The sequence below is a fragment of the Dermacentor silvarum genome, chromosome 2, assembly GCF_013339745.2.
Source record: "Dermacentor silvarum isolate Dsil-2018 chromosome 2, BIME_Dsil_1.4, whole genome shotgun sequence".
Lineage (NCBI taxonomy): Eukaryota > Metazoa > Arthropoda > Arachnida > Ixodida > Ixodidae > Dermacentor > Dermacentor silvarum.
This window is the reverse complement of record NC_051155.1, coordinates 21,672,121-21,687,353: the sequence shown is the minus strand read 5'-3', so window position 1 is coordinate 21,687,353 and position 15,233 is coordinate 21,672,121. Positions and strand designations below refer to the sequence as shown.

The following is a 15,233-nucleotide window of genomic DNA, read 5'->3' as shown; positions in this document are numbered from 1 at the left end:
TATCGGAAGTTTCTAGAACGTTATCGATGCTTCTTTCCATTGCCTGTTTTCACCGACGCTTATGTTATCTGATTGCATGACTGACGCGAATTGTCTAGAACTTTCTGGAAGACACGCGGGCATCAGGGATTAATCTAGAACCTTCGATGACTCAGGTATAAAAGCCGACGCGTTTCGCCGCTGATCAGATTTTCGACGATCGCCGACTGTGTTCGCCGCTATCGCTGTGCTTTGAGTGTACCTTGCTTTTGTGGGCACAGGTTCGCCCAATAAACAACCAGTTTCGTTGTACACAGTTTTACGACTGTTTTCTTCAGCGTCACTACTACGTGACAATATAATGCCTACTGAGGTTACGAACCGTACCGGGGCCATCGTCTTGGTTGGTTGGCTGGGCAGTGCCGAATCGATGAAAGGTGAGACTTGGGCATTTGGCGACAGTGGGCAGCGAGACAAAGCATCAGCATCTTGATGTTGTCTGCCAGACCTATGTGACAGTGTAGTCATACTCCTGTAAACGCAGCATCCAACGGCCAAGGCACCCGGACAAATTCTTCAGGCAAGACAACCAACACAGAGCATGATGGTCAGTCACAATGGTGAAATGGCAGCCATATAGATAGAGGCAAAACATCTGTATGGACCATACGATGGCAAGACACTCTTGTTCAGTTATGGTATAATTTCGCTCCGCAGGAGAAAGAGTACAACTCGCGTAGGCCACGACTTGCTCTTCAGACGCGTGGTTCCGCTGCAGCAGGACCGCACCGATTCCATGCCCACTTGCGTCAGTGTGTAGGATAGTAGAGGCTATGGGATCAAAGTGACGAAGCACTGGTCCTGGCGTGAGGCATCGCTTGAGGGTCTGAAAGGCGGCTTCACATTCATCCATCCAGGTAAAGGGTGTGTTCGTGGTCAGCAGTTTATGAAGAGGAGCTCCGATAGTCGCAAAGTCACGGAAAAAGCGGCAAAAGTATGACACTAATCCGAGAAATCTGCGAAGGTCTTTAGATGTGGTTGGTTTTGGGAAATGCAGTACAGCAGCGACAGTGTTGGGATCTGGCTCAATGCCGTGCTTGCTGACGATATGACCTAATACTTTGATGCTGCGGCTCGCAAATCAACACTTCTTAGTATTGAGCTGGTACCGGCCTTGGCAAGACACGTGAGAACGCCATCTAAACATTCTAGGTGCTGGGAAAAGCTGGACAAAAAGATGACAATGTCGTCCAGGTAACAAAGGCAGGTTTTCCATTTTAGGCCGCGCAGTATGGTATCGATCATTCGTTCAAATGTGGCTGGCACATTTCACAGACCAAAAGGCATTACAATGAATTCGAAAAGGCCATCAAGTATCACAAACGCCATCTTTTCTTTGTCAGGCTCATGCATCAGGATCTACCAATAGCCAGAACGCAAGTTGAGGCTCGAAAAGTATTCGGCACTTTGTAAGGTATCCAAAGCATCGACAATACGAGGCATAGGATAGACAGCCTTACGATATGTACAATCAACTCACTTTTCTGTTTTGACCTGTACAGCATAAGTGTGTCCTTGTTAGGTGCTCTTCTTTTTTTTCTCTCCGTTTCTGCTACTATCATCATCATCAGCCTAATTTATACTCTCCCAGTGATCTCCAATTACCCCTGTCTTGCGTCAGCTGATTCTAACTTGGACCTGTAAATTTCCTAACTTCATCACTTGGACCTGCAAATTTCCTCACTTCATCACCCCACCTAGTTTTCTGCTGTCCTCGACTGTGCTTCCCTTCTCTTGGCACCCATTCTGTAACTCCAATGGTCCGCCGTTTATCTACCCTATGCATTACATGGCATGCCCAGCTCCATTTCTTTTTCTTAATGTCAGCTAGAATATCGGCTATCCCCGTGTGCTCTCTGATCCACACCACTCTCTTGCTGTCTCTTAATGGTAGGCATAACATCTTTAGTTCCATCGCTCTTTGTGGGTTCCTTGACTTGTTCTCAGGCTTTTTTGTTAACCTCCAAGACGACCACGTTCTCAGGCTTTTTTGTTAACCTCCAAGACGACCACTATAACACGATGATGGTGTAACAATGAGGAATGGCACGTAAGGAATGACTTTGGACAATACCACACGGCACAAACAGCTGTAGCGACGGTGTGGCAAGACAAGTATGCATAAAACTGTGGCTGAACATACTGAACTGGCAGATACATTCTCGAACCCATCACTTGAACTGAACAGCTGAACATTCCAAGTTGGTTGCGCTAATAGTACTATCAGCCACGCACATCTCCGCTTGTGTGTTTCAATCATAAAGGAAGGAAAAAACAAGGTGCTATTGGATAGCTGTGGTATACGCAGTAATCACACAAATACATGAACAGCACATACACCCACAGATGCGCACAGAGTGATCCCACAAAGAGCACATGTGGTGCACAAAAACGCAACTGCTAAGAGAATGGTTTCAATTCATGGTATGACCCCCCCCCACCACCTCTCGTCACTTGAGGTTAATTTCGGACAAAAGCGAGGATCCGTCATCCCCACCACATCGTGGACAGTAAAACGTGAGATTAAGCCCAGCCCATTCACGAGGACAATGAGCGAGGCCCAACAACGGCAATGGCCAAGTGCGCACCCAACTCATGTACGCTCTACATGGCCACGAATGTGTTACAGCCAAGGTCTCGAACCAAAGCAAAACCGAACAGTTATTTTTCTGCCATCTTGGAATTGAACCTGAACCGGAACTTCCCCGCAGGGGCGTCTGCGTCAGCAGGCGTTTGGTGTGTTGCGACACCACGGACCCGAGCACATGAGGGTCGGACCCTCCCGCGTTTAACCGTGCGTGGCTTAGCCGTGTCCGGGGAAAAGGGGATCCTGGGGGTTGAGCCGAAGCCGGGTGTTTGGACCTTTAAGGCCCCTCGGCAGAGGCAACACACCCCTTTGGCCTCGGCTTCACGTAGACGGCACCCCCGGACTGACCCACCCGGGGGAAATCGGTAGTTGCCTTTTCCTGTCCTCCTCTTCAATCTTCGTCTTTTTCTCCCGCTTTTCATCTTTCCTGTCTTCTCATCTTTTCTATTCACTTCCACTTTTCTTGGCGGCAAGGGTTAACCTGGTGTGGCTGTCCTACCTTGGGTATACCATATTGGGTTATAGTAACGGCATACTGCTGGCGCTGTGCAGACTTGTTTATATGTTCTGCCACGTCCCCTTGTTGGGCTCCGTGGTGGGTGGCAGACGCCGTTGCCGAATAAATCACTTATTTCCATGGGATCCTCAAACCCCTTTTCTACCGATCGTGCCTCGAAAAGGGTACGCACCGACGCAACCTCGCTATTCTGGCCCAAAAACAAAGAAACTTTCCCCAAATTCCACGTCCTTCACTGTGAGCAGTCATCTACGAAAGCTAGAGCAATTTCCCCATTTCTTGTGGCCAAGTGCCTAAAAGAGACCATTGGAGCTGGTTATAAGGTAACAAAGATGTCAAGTGGAGATTTGCTCCTCGAACTCAAAGACAAGGAACAACACAACAAACTCGCACACCTCGTAGCTTTTGGTAACATACCTGTTTCTGTGAGCGCACATCGAACTATGAACACAGTGAAAGGCGTGGTATCAGATGAAGACTTAATGACATTGAATGAAGAAGAACTCCTGGATGGATGGAAGGACCAAGGCGTAATCCACGTGCAGCGCATCAAAATCAGGCGGAATGACATCGAAATCCCAACAAAGCACTTAATACTCACTTTCAACTCAACTACTTTACCTGAGACTCTCGAAACCGGCTATGTAAAACTTCATGTTCGAGCTTATATTCCAAACCCGCGACGTTGCTTCAAATGTCAGAGATTTGGTCACGCATCCCAGAGCTGCAGAGGGCAGCTTATTTGCGCAAAGTGCGGCACAACCGCTCACTCTGCTGACGACTGCAATAATGATGAGCTACATTGTGCGAACTGCGACGGCAGTCACCCTGCATACTCCAGAGCTTGTCCAGCCTGGAAGAAAGAAAAGGAAATAATTACAGTAAAAGTTAAGGAGAATATAACATTCCGTGAAGCTCGACAACGGATCTCATCATTATTGTCACTGAAAACATCCTTCGCCGAAGTGGTGCAACGGGGGGCGGCACCACAACGGCTTCTGGCGGCAGCCCGGACCACGCCTAGCGTGCCGAGGTCAACGCCATCCGCCCCTACGGTGGGAGCAGCCAACGCTGCCCTGCCATCTCTCAAAGTCTCCACACCAGTGGCATCTACAAGCTCCGGCAGCAGCCAGGGCACCGCAGAGGCCACAGGGGTCCTTTCGACCTCCGGCCCGGTGGGGACAAAGACTTCGTCGCTCGAGATGAAGTCTACGCGACGCACACATCGCTCTCTGGAGCGGGTGTCCAGTGCCTCGCAAGAGGCTATGGACACCAGTCCAAGCCAAACGGTGCAGGTAGCATCGAAGGAGCGGCGAGGTTCTCTCGACCGCTCCAAAAAAGACAAAACACCAATTACAGGGCCTAACAAAGGCCCTGTAAAGTAAAGTCACTCTCCTCCCTTTTGAGACACACAGCACCTTTTATTTTCCTCCAACATGAACACAATAATGCAATGGAATGTTAGGGGACTAATCCACAACCTAGATGACATCCAAGAACTTATCAATAAATTTAATCCAAAGGTGCTGTGTGTTCAAGAAACGCACCTCAACTCCAGAAACACCAACTTCCTACATCAGAATATTGTTTTCCGAAGAGATCGCGAGGATTCTGCCACATCATCTGGTGGTGATGTGGCAGGCTACCGCCTCAACGGCACTTGAGGCGGTAGCCGTTCGTGCTGTACTTCTAGGTAAGCTCATAACCATTTGCTCACTCTACATACCCCCACACCATTATTTACACAAGCATGAATTTCAGTCATTTATAGATGAATTACCAGAACCCTACCTCGTTCTTGGCGATTTCAATGCACACAGCAGCTTGTGGGGCGACACACGTATTGATGCACGAGGACGCCTAATTGAACAATTTCTTTTCTCCTCTGGTGCGTGTCTCCTGAATAAGAAGGAACCCACCTACTACAATCTCTCAAACAAAACTTTTTCTTCCATTGATCTCAGTGTAGCTTCCCCGTCTATATTTGCTGAACTTAAATGGGAAGTTATAAAAAATCCTTACGGGAGTGACCACTTCCCGATACTGCTGAGATCACCACTACAAAAGGAACCTCTACCACAGGCACCCCGCTGGAAGTTGGATATGGCAGATTGGGAGAAATTCAAAAGTCTTACAAGTGGTATCTCGTGGCCTGACATATCTTTGCTGGGAATTGATGCAGCAGTTGAGTATCTTGCATCTTTCATAATCAATGCCGCTACTGAATGTATACCAGAAATGAATGGTGCGACCTGCAAACGCCGTGTCCCATTGTGGAATGAGGAATGTCGGAACGCTCGTAGGAAACAGAACAAAGCGTGGGGGTTGCTACGCGACTCCCCAACTGCGGAAAATCTTGTTAATTTTAAGAAAATTAAATCGGAGGGCAGAAGAACGCGCCGACACGCCAGGAGAAAAAGTTGGAAAAAGTTTTTATCAGGCATAAACTCATATACAGACGAGGGCAGAGTCTGGAAGAAAGTTAATAAGATAAAAGGGCTACAAACCTATTCAGTCCCGTTGGTAAACACACAAGGCCACAGTCTGGAAGACCAAGCTAACTGCCTGGGAGCACATTTTGAACATGTAGCCAGCTCATCTCATTATTCCCAAACATTTAAAATGCACAAGGCTACAATAGAAAAACAGAAACTAGAAAGAAAAGGTACGGGAAACGAGGCATACAACCAGCCATTCTGCATTGCTGAGCTGTATGCATCACTTAGTTGTTGCAATAAGTCTGCGCCAGGCTCTGACCGCATAGCTTATGAAATGCTGAAACACCTTCCTCATGAAACAAAGAAAACTCTCCTCTCCCTATACAATGCTATATGGACCTCCGGCAAGATCCCCTCTGCCTGGAAAGAGGCCATTGTCGTTCCTATACTGAAGCAGGGCAAGGACCCATCGTCTGCTTCGAGTTACCGCCCTATAGCACTAACAAGCTGCCTCTGCAAACTGTTCGAAAAAATGATCAACCGCCGACTAATACATTTTCTCGAATCCAACAAATTGCTTGACCCGTACCAATGCGGGTTTCGAGAAGGTCGATCCACCGCCGACAATTTGATACGTATTGAGACGCAAATTCGTGAAGCTTTCGTTCATAAACAGTTCTTTCTCTCTGTATTCCTTGATATAGAAAAAGCCTACGATACCACGTGGTGGTTTGGAATACTTAGAGACCTCTCGCACGTTGGTATACGTGGTAATATGTTAAATGTCATAGAAAGTTATTTATCTAATCGCACTTTCCGTGATCGTGTGGGAAATGCTGTATCAAGACCTTTTGTGCAGGAAACTGGAGTGCCACAGGGTGGGGTGCTCAGTTGCACTCTCTTTATCGTAAAAATGAGTTCTTTGCGTCTGTATATCCCAAGAAACATGTTTTATTCTGCATACGTCGATGATGTACAGATAGGTTTCGCCTCGTGCAATCTCGCAGTCTGTGAGCGGCAGATTCAGCTTGGTCTGAACAAGGTGTCTAAGTGGGCAGACGAGAATGGATTTAGCCTTAACCCACAAAAGACCACCTGCGTCCTGTTCTCCAGAAAGAGGGGTCTGCACCCCGATCCTGACATTGAGTTGCAGGGACAACGCGTGCACGTAAAAACAGAACATAAATTTTTAGGTCTGATTCTAGATACGAAGCTTACATTTGTGGCACACATACGGTATCTAAGAAACAAGTGTATGAAAACAATGAATATTCTAAAAGCGTTGTCACGCACCGCTTGGGGTAGTGACACACAGTGTCTTTTAAATTTGTACAAGAGCCTCATACTCACAAGATTAGATTACGGTGCCATAGTGTACCATTCCGCTACGCCAAGCGCCCTAAGGATGCTGGATCCTGTACACCATCTAGGCATCCGCCTAGCCACTGGTGCCTTCAGGACAAGTCCTGTGGCAAGCCTGTATGTAGAGGCGGACATGTGGTCCCTTGATATGCAACGCTCATCCTTAAGCCTCACCTATTTCCTGAAAGTAAATTCAAACTCGGAACACCCGTCCTTCTCAACCGTAAATGATATGACCAGTTCCACAATCTTTAATAACCGGCCGACAGCAAGAGAACCCTTTTCACTACGTGTAAGAAAAATTAGTGAAGAAATGGACATCCCACTACTTGAACATACTCTGATGGCCCCAGCAAAGCCAGTGCCACCGTGGCATTGGCAACTCATAGAGTGTGATACTTCGTTTGTAGAGGTCACAAAAGATGCTCCAGAGGCACATATACGGATGCATTTTCTAGAAATCCAGTTCAAGTACTCGTCCTGCACTCAGTTTTACACCGACGCTTCCAAGTCACATGCAGGGGTATCTTATGCAGTAGTCGGCCCATCATTCTCCGAGTCCGATGTACTGCACCCGGAAACAAGCACTTTTACAGCTGAGGCCTATGCACTTTTATCGGCTGTGAAGATTATAGGCAAATCGAAACTCAAGAGATCAATAATATTTACAGACTCCCTAAGCGTCGTAAAAGCCATCATGACTCTACATAGACACACAAACCCTGTACTTATTGAACTGTATTCTGCTCTGTGCAAGGCATACATGTCTAACCAGCATATTATTATATGCTGGGTGCCTGGCCATAGAGGCATCGAGGGGAATGTTCTGGCTGATCAAATGGCCACATCAACTACATCGCGAGCCCTTAACCCTACCGCTTCTATCCCTGCCAGCGATCTCAAGCCCTACTTGAGAAAGAAACTTCGGACCCACTGGCAGCGCTTGTGGGATGCCGAAACGAACAATAAGCTCCACTTAGTTAAGCCACAAATAGGTCCCTGGCATCCCGTTACGAAAATACGAAGAACAAATGTCCTATTCTCTCGTCTGAGAATAGGACATACATACGGCACCCACAATTTCCTCTTAACTGGAAATGACCCGCCAACCTGTGGTAGATGTGGAGAGAGGCTTACCGTGCTCCACGTCCTCGTGGAGTGCAGGGAAGCCGAAACAGAAAGAAAAAGGCACTTTCCCCTAGCGTACCGGTACTGTCTTCCACTCCATCCCGCTATGTTTCTGGGCGACAAACCTCTCTTTAGCACTAAAGCTGTCCTGGATTTTCTGAGCGATGTAGTATTGCATGTTATTTGCCCAATAGTTTCGTAGCGCATCCTCTCTCCAGAGGATGTCGCTGCGATAGTAGTTTTGCATAGCACGTGCCTCCAGGCCCTTGCGTTTCAAAGGGTCTGTCAAGGCAGTAGTGCTGTTTGAAAAGTTTATCAGTGATAAATTTTCGTTTATCTTCATTATGTAGCAATTTGTTCTTTCGTGTTCATTGTGCACCTCATTAGCCATTGCCATAATTTTATTACATATATATTTTACGCATTTTACAGCGATTGTTTTTAGGCCCTTTTACAGCCATGACACATCTACCTTTCGCAATTCATTGCTCCATTGTCAACTCATGAACACACTGGCCTGGCGCTCTTTGGCCATACCTGGCCCTTGCGCCATTAAACACCATACATCATCATCATGAACCGGAACTTATTGCAAGAAGCGTTCCAGACTGGTTCAGGAGGCCCTGTGAACCCTCTGCTAAGGCAAATCTGAGGGGGAAATGCACGACAAAGGCTTTCATAGTCAGCAAAGAATTGTTACTATTCAGGCAAGACTAAAATAACTTCAAATAAGCTTAACTCACTTTTGACACTCATTATGTTATTTATTTATTTATACATACTGTCAATCCCAATAGGGATTATAACAGGAGGGCAAAAGGAGACAGGGATTTAGTACAAGGCAAAAAGGAAAAAAAAAAACAACAACAAGCAAACATGGTGCAACTAGACGTCGTCCCGTCTACAGGTGCAAGTTATACCGCAAGTTCTACAAAGGTAAATTGTACAAATTAATTTTAGTACAACTTAGCACAACCAAGGCAGGTTGTAGTGTCGCACATCTATAAAATAATTTATCTCCATCATATATACAGCAAAGATACGCAAACAACATGTAATAGCATCCAAGTTTCAGAAACTTGCATGGGTGCATCATTAGAACATGGCTGCAAAGTGCACAAAACAAATTACCTCTTGTAAGGGCAATGCATCCCACAGGCCTGTGCTCTTGCCAAATCTTACTTTATTAGTCCCTCACTGGTTCTTGAAACTCAATGAACGAGGTCCCTGCAGCTGTAAAACTCGCTACAGGTGCACTAAATGGAATTAAATGTGTTTTCAATGAATTGGGGCATTGTGGCCTACAAAAACAAATTACAGTACGCCTGCATGCTTCAGGTCACACAGGCGTGCCTCTAGACATGCACTATCACATTGTGTTAAAGTCCAGTATGCAAACTAAATTCATACATTGGTACACTAGCTCAATCTCGATGCAGCTGAAGGAGCGCAAAGATGATGAGAGGGAGAAACAAGGAAAAACAAGGAGGTTAACCTGATGGACGTCCGGTTGGCTTTACTGCACGGTGGAAGAGGAATAAGAGATTAAAAAAGGAAAAAAGAAAAAGAAGGTAGAAGGAGATGGTTTACTGGCACAGTAGCAGACGCAGATCATCTATATAAGTATCTTTTTAGTTCTGCTAATTTTAGAATTATTAGAGCGCACGTAGCTTTCTGGATTGATGATGGATGAGGCCAAGCACCGAGGATATTTGCCTCTGTAACAGGTCGTTCGTCCAGTTGACTGAGAGCGCTTCGAAGAGTGATGGCGATCAAAGCGGGTGTAGTGGCAGAGAAGGGGCTCGATGTCCTTCGCACAGTTATACCAGTAGTATGTGGGAGAATCAACCATTACAATGAAGAAGAAATATGAATTTGTGAAGTCTGCACACAGTCATAGGTGGCATAGCAGTGCATTGTCACACCAGGAGAATGTTGGCAGTAACTATAGCTGCAGTGCTGGATCAAGCTTGGATAAGCGATGGTTGGAATACTGCAGTTTCCTAAAAAGCCAACATAATGTAGCGAAGCGATTTGTTAAGTTCTATGCCTGCATCCATTCTTAATAGTAGTAAGAGCATGGTCTGTGCTTTATCATAGGCTCATTTGGCAGCTTTGTCAGCAAGATGGCTGCCGAAAAAGCCACAATGACCAGGCAGCCACTAGAAAGTAACTAGATTGTAAAACCACTTGTTCGTACAATACGATCGATTAATATATAAATAAATATAACCTATAAATCATTTGATTTGTGATCGTAAATTGTAAATATGTTTTAAATGATGAAACAAAAAATATTCGTCCACCCAACTGTAGTGTGAAGCTACACAGGAAACCTGTACGGGTTTCCGAGAAATGAAACTCCGGAGTTGAAGAAAAATTTCCCCTGGTCCGGGGATCAAACCAAAAACCAGCGCCTTTCCAGGGCGGTCACTCTACCATGTGAGCTAACCAGGGTGCTAGCAGAATGCCACGCAAGGTTGAATAAATAATAGGAAAAATCAGTTCTGCTGAAGCCCACAAGTTGGATGAGCGCTCATGACAGGGAAGAATGTCATCCGCCCGACTGTAGCATGAAACTACAGCAATGTGGACGGGTTCATATAGAGTTCGATCCCCAGACCAGGACGAATTTTCTTCAAATTTGAAGCTTTCTTTCTGAGAAACCAGCCTGGGTGACTTTTTTAGCTTCGTGCTACAGTCTGGTGGACGACAATTTTTCCTTTCATGAACCTTCCAACCTTGTGGGCTTCCGCAGAGCTGATTTGCCATGTTTGAAATCTACGGCTCATAATTCAAATGGCGCAAGGCAACCTGAAGCCCTGAAAGAGCTGCTTTATAATTGTGGAACATTGCACACTTAAATGACGCTTCCTGAGAAATATACTTAACAGCAGCACGAAGGACAGCAAGTTCTGATTCTGTGGACGTGGTTATATTCAGCTTTCGGAGTTTAGTTGTACATGCCAGAACAACAGTGGGCATTGTATTGGCATACGTGGCCAAACTGTACATGTAAATGTGAATGCCATGCACATACACTTTGTGTAAAAGCAGTAAAGTAAGCTAATTTAGAACTGTTGATGACATCTGGGCCTTCTTCGTAATCACTGGTATTTGGAGGCGCACTAGAGGCTTCTACACATGCTACAAGGGAAATGGCGAACTGACAGCGCGTGCAAAGCTCTTTCGAAGCAAGGGCTGGTGATTCACAATGGTTCTTGAAAATGCAGCCCACTGTCTCTTCACTGGCAAGCAAGAAATATGGCGGATCCTTTACCACCAAAGGTGACAAAGTGCCTCTAACGGCCTCACTGATGATGATGAACTGTACACCGCCTGGCTCACAGAAGCATGACACTCCCTCTCTGCGAGGCTGGAGGTTCCCCATACGGCATTTCAGAACACTGGCATAGCGCAGGCTTCCACAGCCAAGTTTGAGGCGCCAGCAAATAGAAGTAGTCATCTAAATAAATATTTAGTTTCCCAACAACGTGTTCATATTTGCCAAAATTTTTCGTGAGCCGTTACGTACGCGACATTTCCCAAACTTAAAGTTTTCGTAAATTAAAGGCGCGTTTCCATAGAGGTTTTTACAATAAACTATAGTTCATTTTCCTTAATTCCGAACCATTATGAACCGTTTCAAACCGGTTCGAACGGTTATATTTTTTGATCCGGAGCTGAACCTGAACCAAACCCGAAAATATGCAGAAGTCTGAACCTCAAACCGAAGCGAACGCGAAAACTTTTCGGTTCGACACCCTGGTTACGGTTCTGCGTCTGCCACACAAGCCTGTACCGTTTCGAAACATCGACAAGTCGAGTTTGTATGAATGCAGGCGGACGCCGAGTCTAGTCATAGGTCGAACATGACACCACGATTGCGCGTGACGCGTCAAACGCGTCGTAGACTCTAGGTGTAGTACAGAACGGCACGATCCGACAACACGGCAATCACCGTGCCTTTTCAACTTTATCGCTTCGAGACAGCAGAGGAGTAACAGCACCGCTAACGCTGCGTTCCTGTCGCATGACTGAACAAATGATTCTAGAAACCTTATCTGAGCGTTAGTAAAAGCATGCCTGTCGCGCGCGAAAATCCGCATCGCCTACTTAAACATTTCACCAAAATTCGGCCTTGAAAAGGCAAGCACCGGTTTCACATAGCAGTTGTTCAGAAATCCCTTTCTGGCCACGTTAAAGACGATTTCTCGGCTGCGCATGTAAGAACAGCGGAAACAGCTGCTGAGCATGACGAAGTCTGGCATGTGGCAACGACGAAATATTTTAATATAGCAAAGGGTTCAATACGCCAATAAGGTCACATTCATACCCTGGATGAGTCCACGAGACGTACTTCTACACCCGATGAATGGATCACCGTAGACATCATGTATAAAAATACGGTGGCCTCCGCCCTGAGCCACCACGTGAGTATTGTTGGTCTTGTTTACAGCGGAACAAGCCGAAATCAAGGACCCGCATTTTCGCATTTACCTATCTCGGATGGATGGATGGATGAGGCTGAACCATTTAAATCGCACGGTTGCATGCGCCACCTAGCCGTGACTATTAACATATTTTGTACTTTGTGGTGGGTGAAATTTCACCCCTGCCTTGATTTTAGCTACCAATCAGATAACCTCCGTTTGGTTATTTCTACCCGCTTAAAGTCTATTTTGCATCCACTGTCCCTAAACCCCAATGCTTTGGAATAATCAGCCCCGTTGTTTTGCACTGTAGGATTAAGCCCTTTACAGAAAAGTATGAGGTGTTCAGCCGTTTTGATGCGTTGTTGTTGGGTAACCGCTAGCGTGCGAGTCTCTCTACTGGCTCTGCTAGCGTCTGTGTAGTACGCGGCTACGGGTAACGCGGCTGAACCTTTTCCCAAAACGATTCCGCAGGGTTACAGCTCGTGCTCGTCTTCTACCGGCATGGTATGTTGGGTGCATATTCTTTGGTATTGGTGCCACCGTGATATGAGATCTCGTGTCCCTGTCCAGTAGCACTGTATCCTCGTCGCAGTACAGTGGTCGCGGTGTGAAACCCAGCTTTTCTAGAACTGCACGTCCCTGGTTCGTTAACGGCCACAGCCGTAACTCGATCGACGTGCGCGGCCGTAGCGGCTGCAATAGCCATGGCCATTGCAGACGCGGAACACAGAAACGAGTCGGCAGTCATACGTCCGACTCGCAGACGGCATCCCTAGCAAAAATTCTAATACAAAAACTAATAGCCTATTAGGTTATTGACACTAATACAGTCTATTAGGTCTATTAGTGTATTAGTCTAATAGGCCTATTAGTCTAGTAGGTCTATTAGTGTATTAGTCTAATAGGTCTATTAGTGTATTAGTCTAATAGGCCTATTAGTGTTAGTCTAATAAGTCTATTGCTGTGAAAGAAAATGTTGCAATGCACCAGATAACGAAAAACAGGTAAAATTTCTAGAAGCATTTATTAGCACAGCATATCTTTTTACAGATTCCTCTTTCGAGATCTTCGTCAGGTCAGCAATCTTGATTGAGAGAGCTTTTCGTTGACTTCGACCAGAGGACGTCCTTTTGATGAAGTGGTTAAAAAAATCTGGGTACAAAAATACACACATATAGAAACAGTTGAAAGCAGGGGTGCTAGTTCTACCACGAAACGTTTAAGCTGGCAATATTTGCTTCCAAATTAGAATAAATGCGGCTCGGCAATATTTTAGGACAGCTGATATATGCTAGCTCAAAATATTTATAACAAACAATGACGTTACCTGACGTGACAGGACAATTACAAAGCACACAAAATCAACATAAGATGTAGGTTCCATCGAAACTGTAGACAGATATAAGGAACTCTAGACAGAAATCTTGCACAGCGTTGTCGGAAACAGGCATGTTATTGCTGCAACGCACACAGCTATCGGCCCGACAGCACTGTACTTAAGTCCACCGTCAGGATTTAAAAAAAAAAGAAAACGCTTCATACTGTACTACAGAGGCATAAATAAGAAGTATAATTACCTTGAAATGGCAAATCGGCGCCGGGGAAAACGCTGCACATCGATGCACGCTGATAGATCCACAAAGCCGCGAAGGACAGGGGTAAAACAGTTGCCTTGCGTTGTTTTGAAGTATTAACAGCATCCATAGATAAAACTATCCAAATATATTACTGCACGAATGAGATTGCGCAGGCGCTAACACCACGGGTTCCTTAAAAACACATCGTTCATTCACTAACACGCACGCCTCGCGTGACGCCTCGCTACCGTAGCCTCGCCTTGACATGGCGGCCGCCATTGCACACGTGCTGTGCGCAACTACGGCTGACTACGGTCGCAGTTTTATATCCTTCCCAACCGCCGTGTTCCCTTCTCTGCGATACTGCTCATTGATGTCAATAAATATTACGGCCTTTTATATGCGGTATCAAGTCAGTAATTTAGGTTAAAAGTTTTTACATGTACTTTTTGCGCACTTCAACAGAAAATACGACACTAACGAAACTTCAGCCGCAAACAAATATGGTTGCTGCTATTGCCATGGGTGTTCTGTAAGCTGACAGGGCAGCGCGATTCTGCCTTGCAGATTACAGCTGGTAATTCGTTTTTTTTTTTTCGTTTTTTCATGGGGAAGTATTCGCTGTGCTGTAAACACTAGCTGTTTCCTCAACGACTCATCGCGACGAGGTTCAGTGAAGCAAAATTGGCAAGACCATGTTGGCGCACGTCGCTTTTGTGTATGTCGCCGAGAGATGGCCAGTTTCACTAGCTTAGTGCGCTGAAACTAATGCAAACGTGCGAACGCAGTCTGCTGCACATTTATACAGCAGGCCTGATATTTAATTATTCAGTGATTAAATAGAAACACCTCTCCATGCAAGCAAGGGGTCCGTTAGTCTATTTTTTTCATCAACTTTCACCAGCAAACACCAGCTGTGGAATCCAGCAATACATGTTGTATCAGACCAGCAACAATCTGCATAAGACTAATAGGACCTATTAGTCTAACAGAGATACTAGTAGACGCGCAACACTGTTTGCATAAGACTAATACAGGGCCTATTGGTCTTATAGGTAAATCAGTACGACTAATAGAAATTTCTATTGGTCTAATACAAAACTGATACAACTAATACAAAACTGTATTAGACCAATACAAACTTCTAAT

The 15,233-nt window shown here is 45.7% G+C and overlaps 1 protein-coding gene across 1 annotated transcript in view; it reads right to left on the bottom strand.

The window, feature by feature from the left end:
- LOC119441354 (histone-lysine N-trimethyltransferase SMYD5) overlaps positions 1–12,485 on the bottom strand; it is a 102,588-nt gene extending 90,103 nt beyond the window's left edge. Inside the window, exon 1 of the mRNA XM_037705967.2 lies at positions 12,408–12,485. Coding sequence (XP_037561895.1) covers positions 12,408–12,467 — 60 coding nt within the window. The 5' untranslated portion in view covers positions 12,468–12,485. The remainder of the gene's footprint in view (positions 1–12,407) is intronic.
- Positions 12,486–15,233: the final 2,748 nt, after the last annotated feature.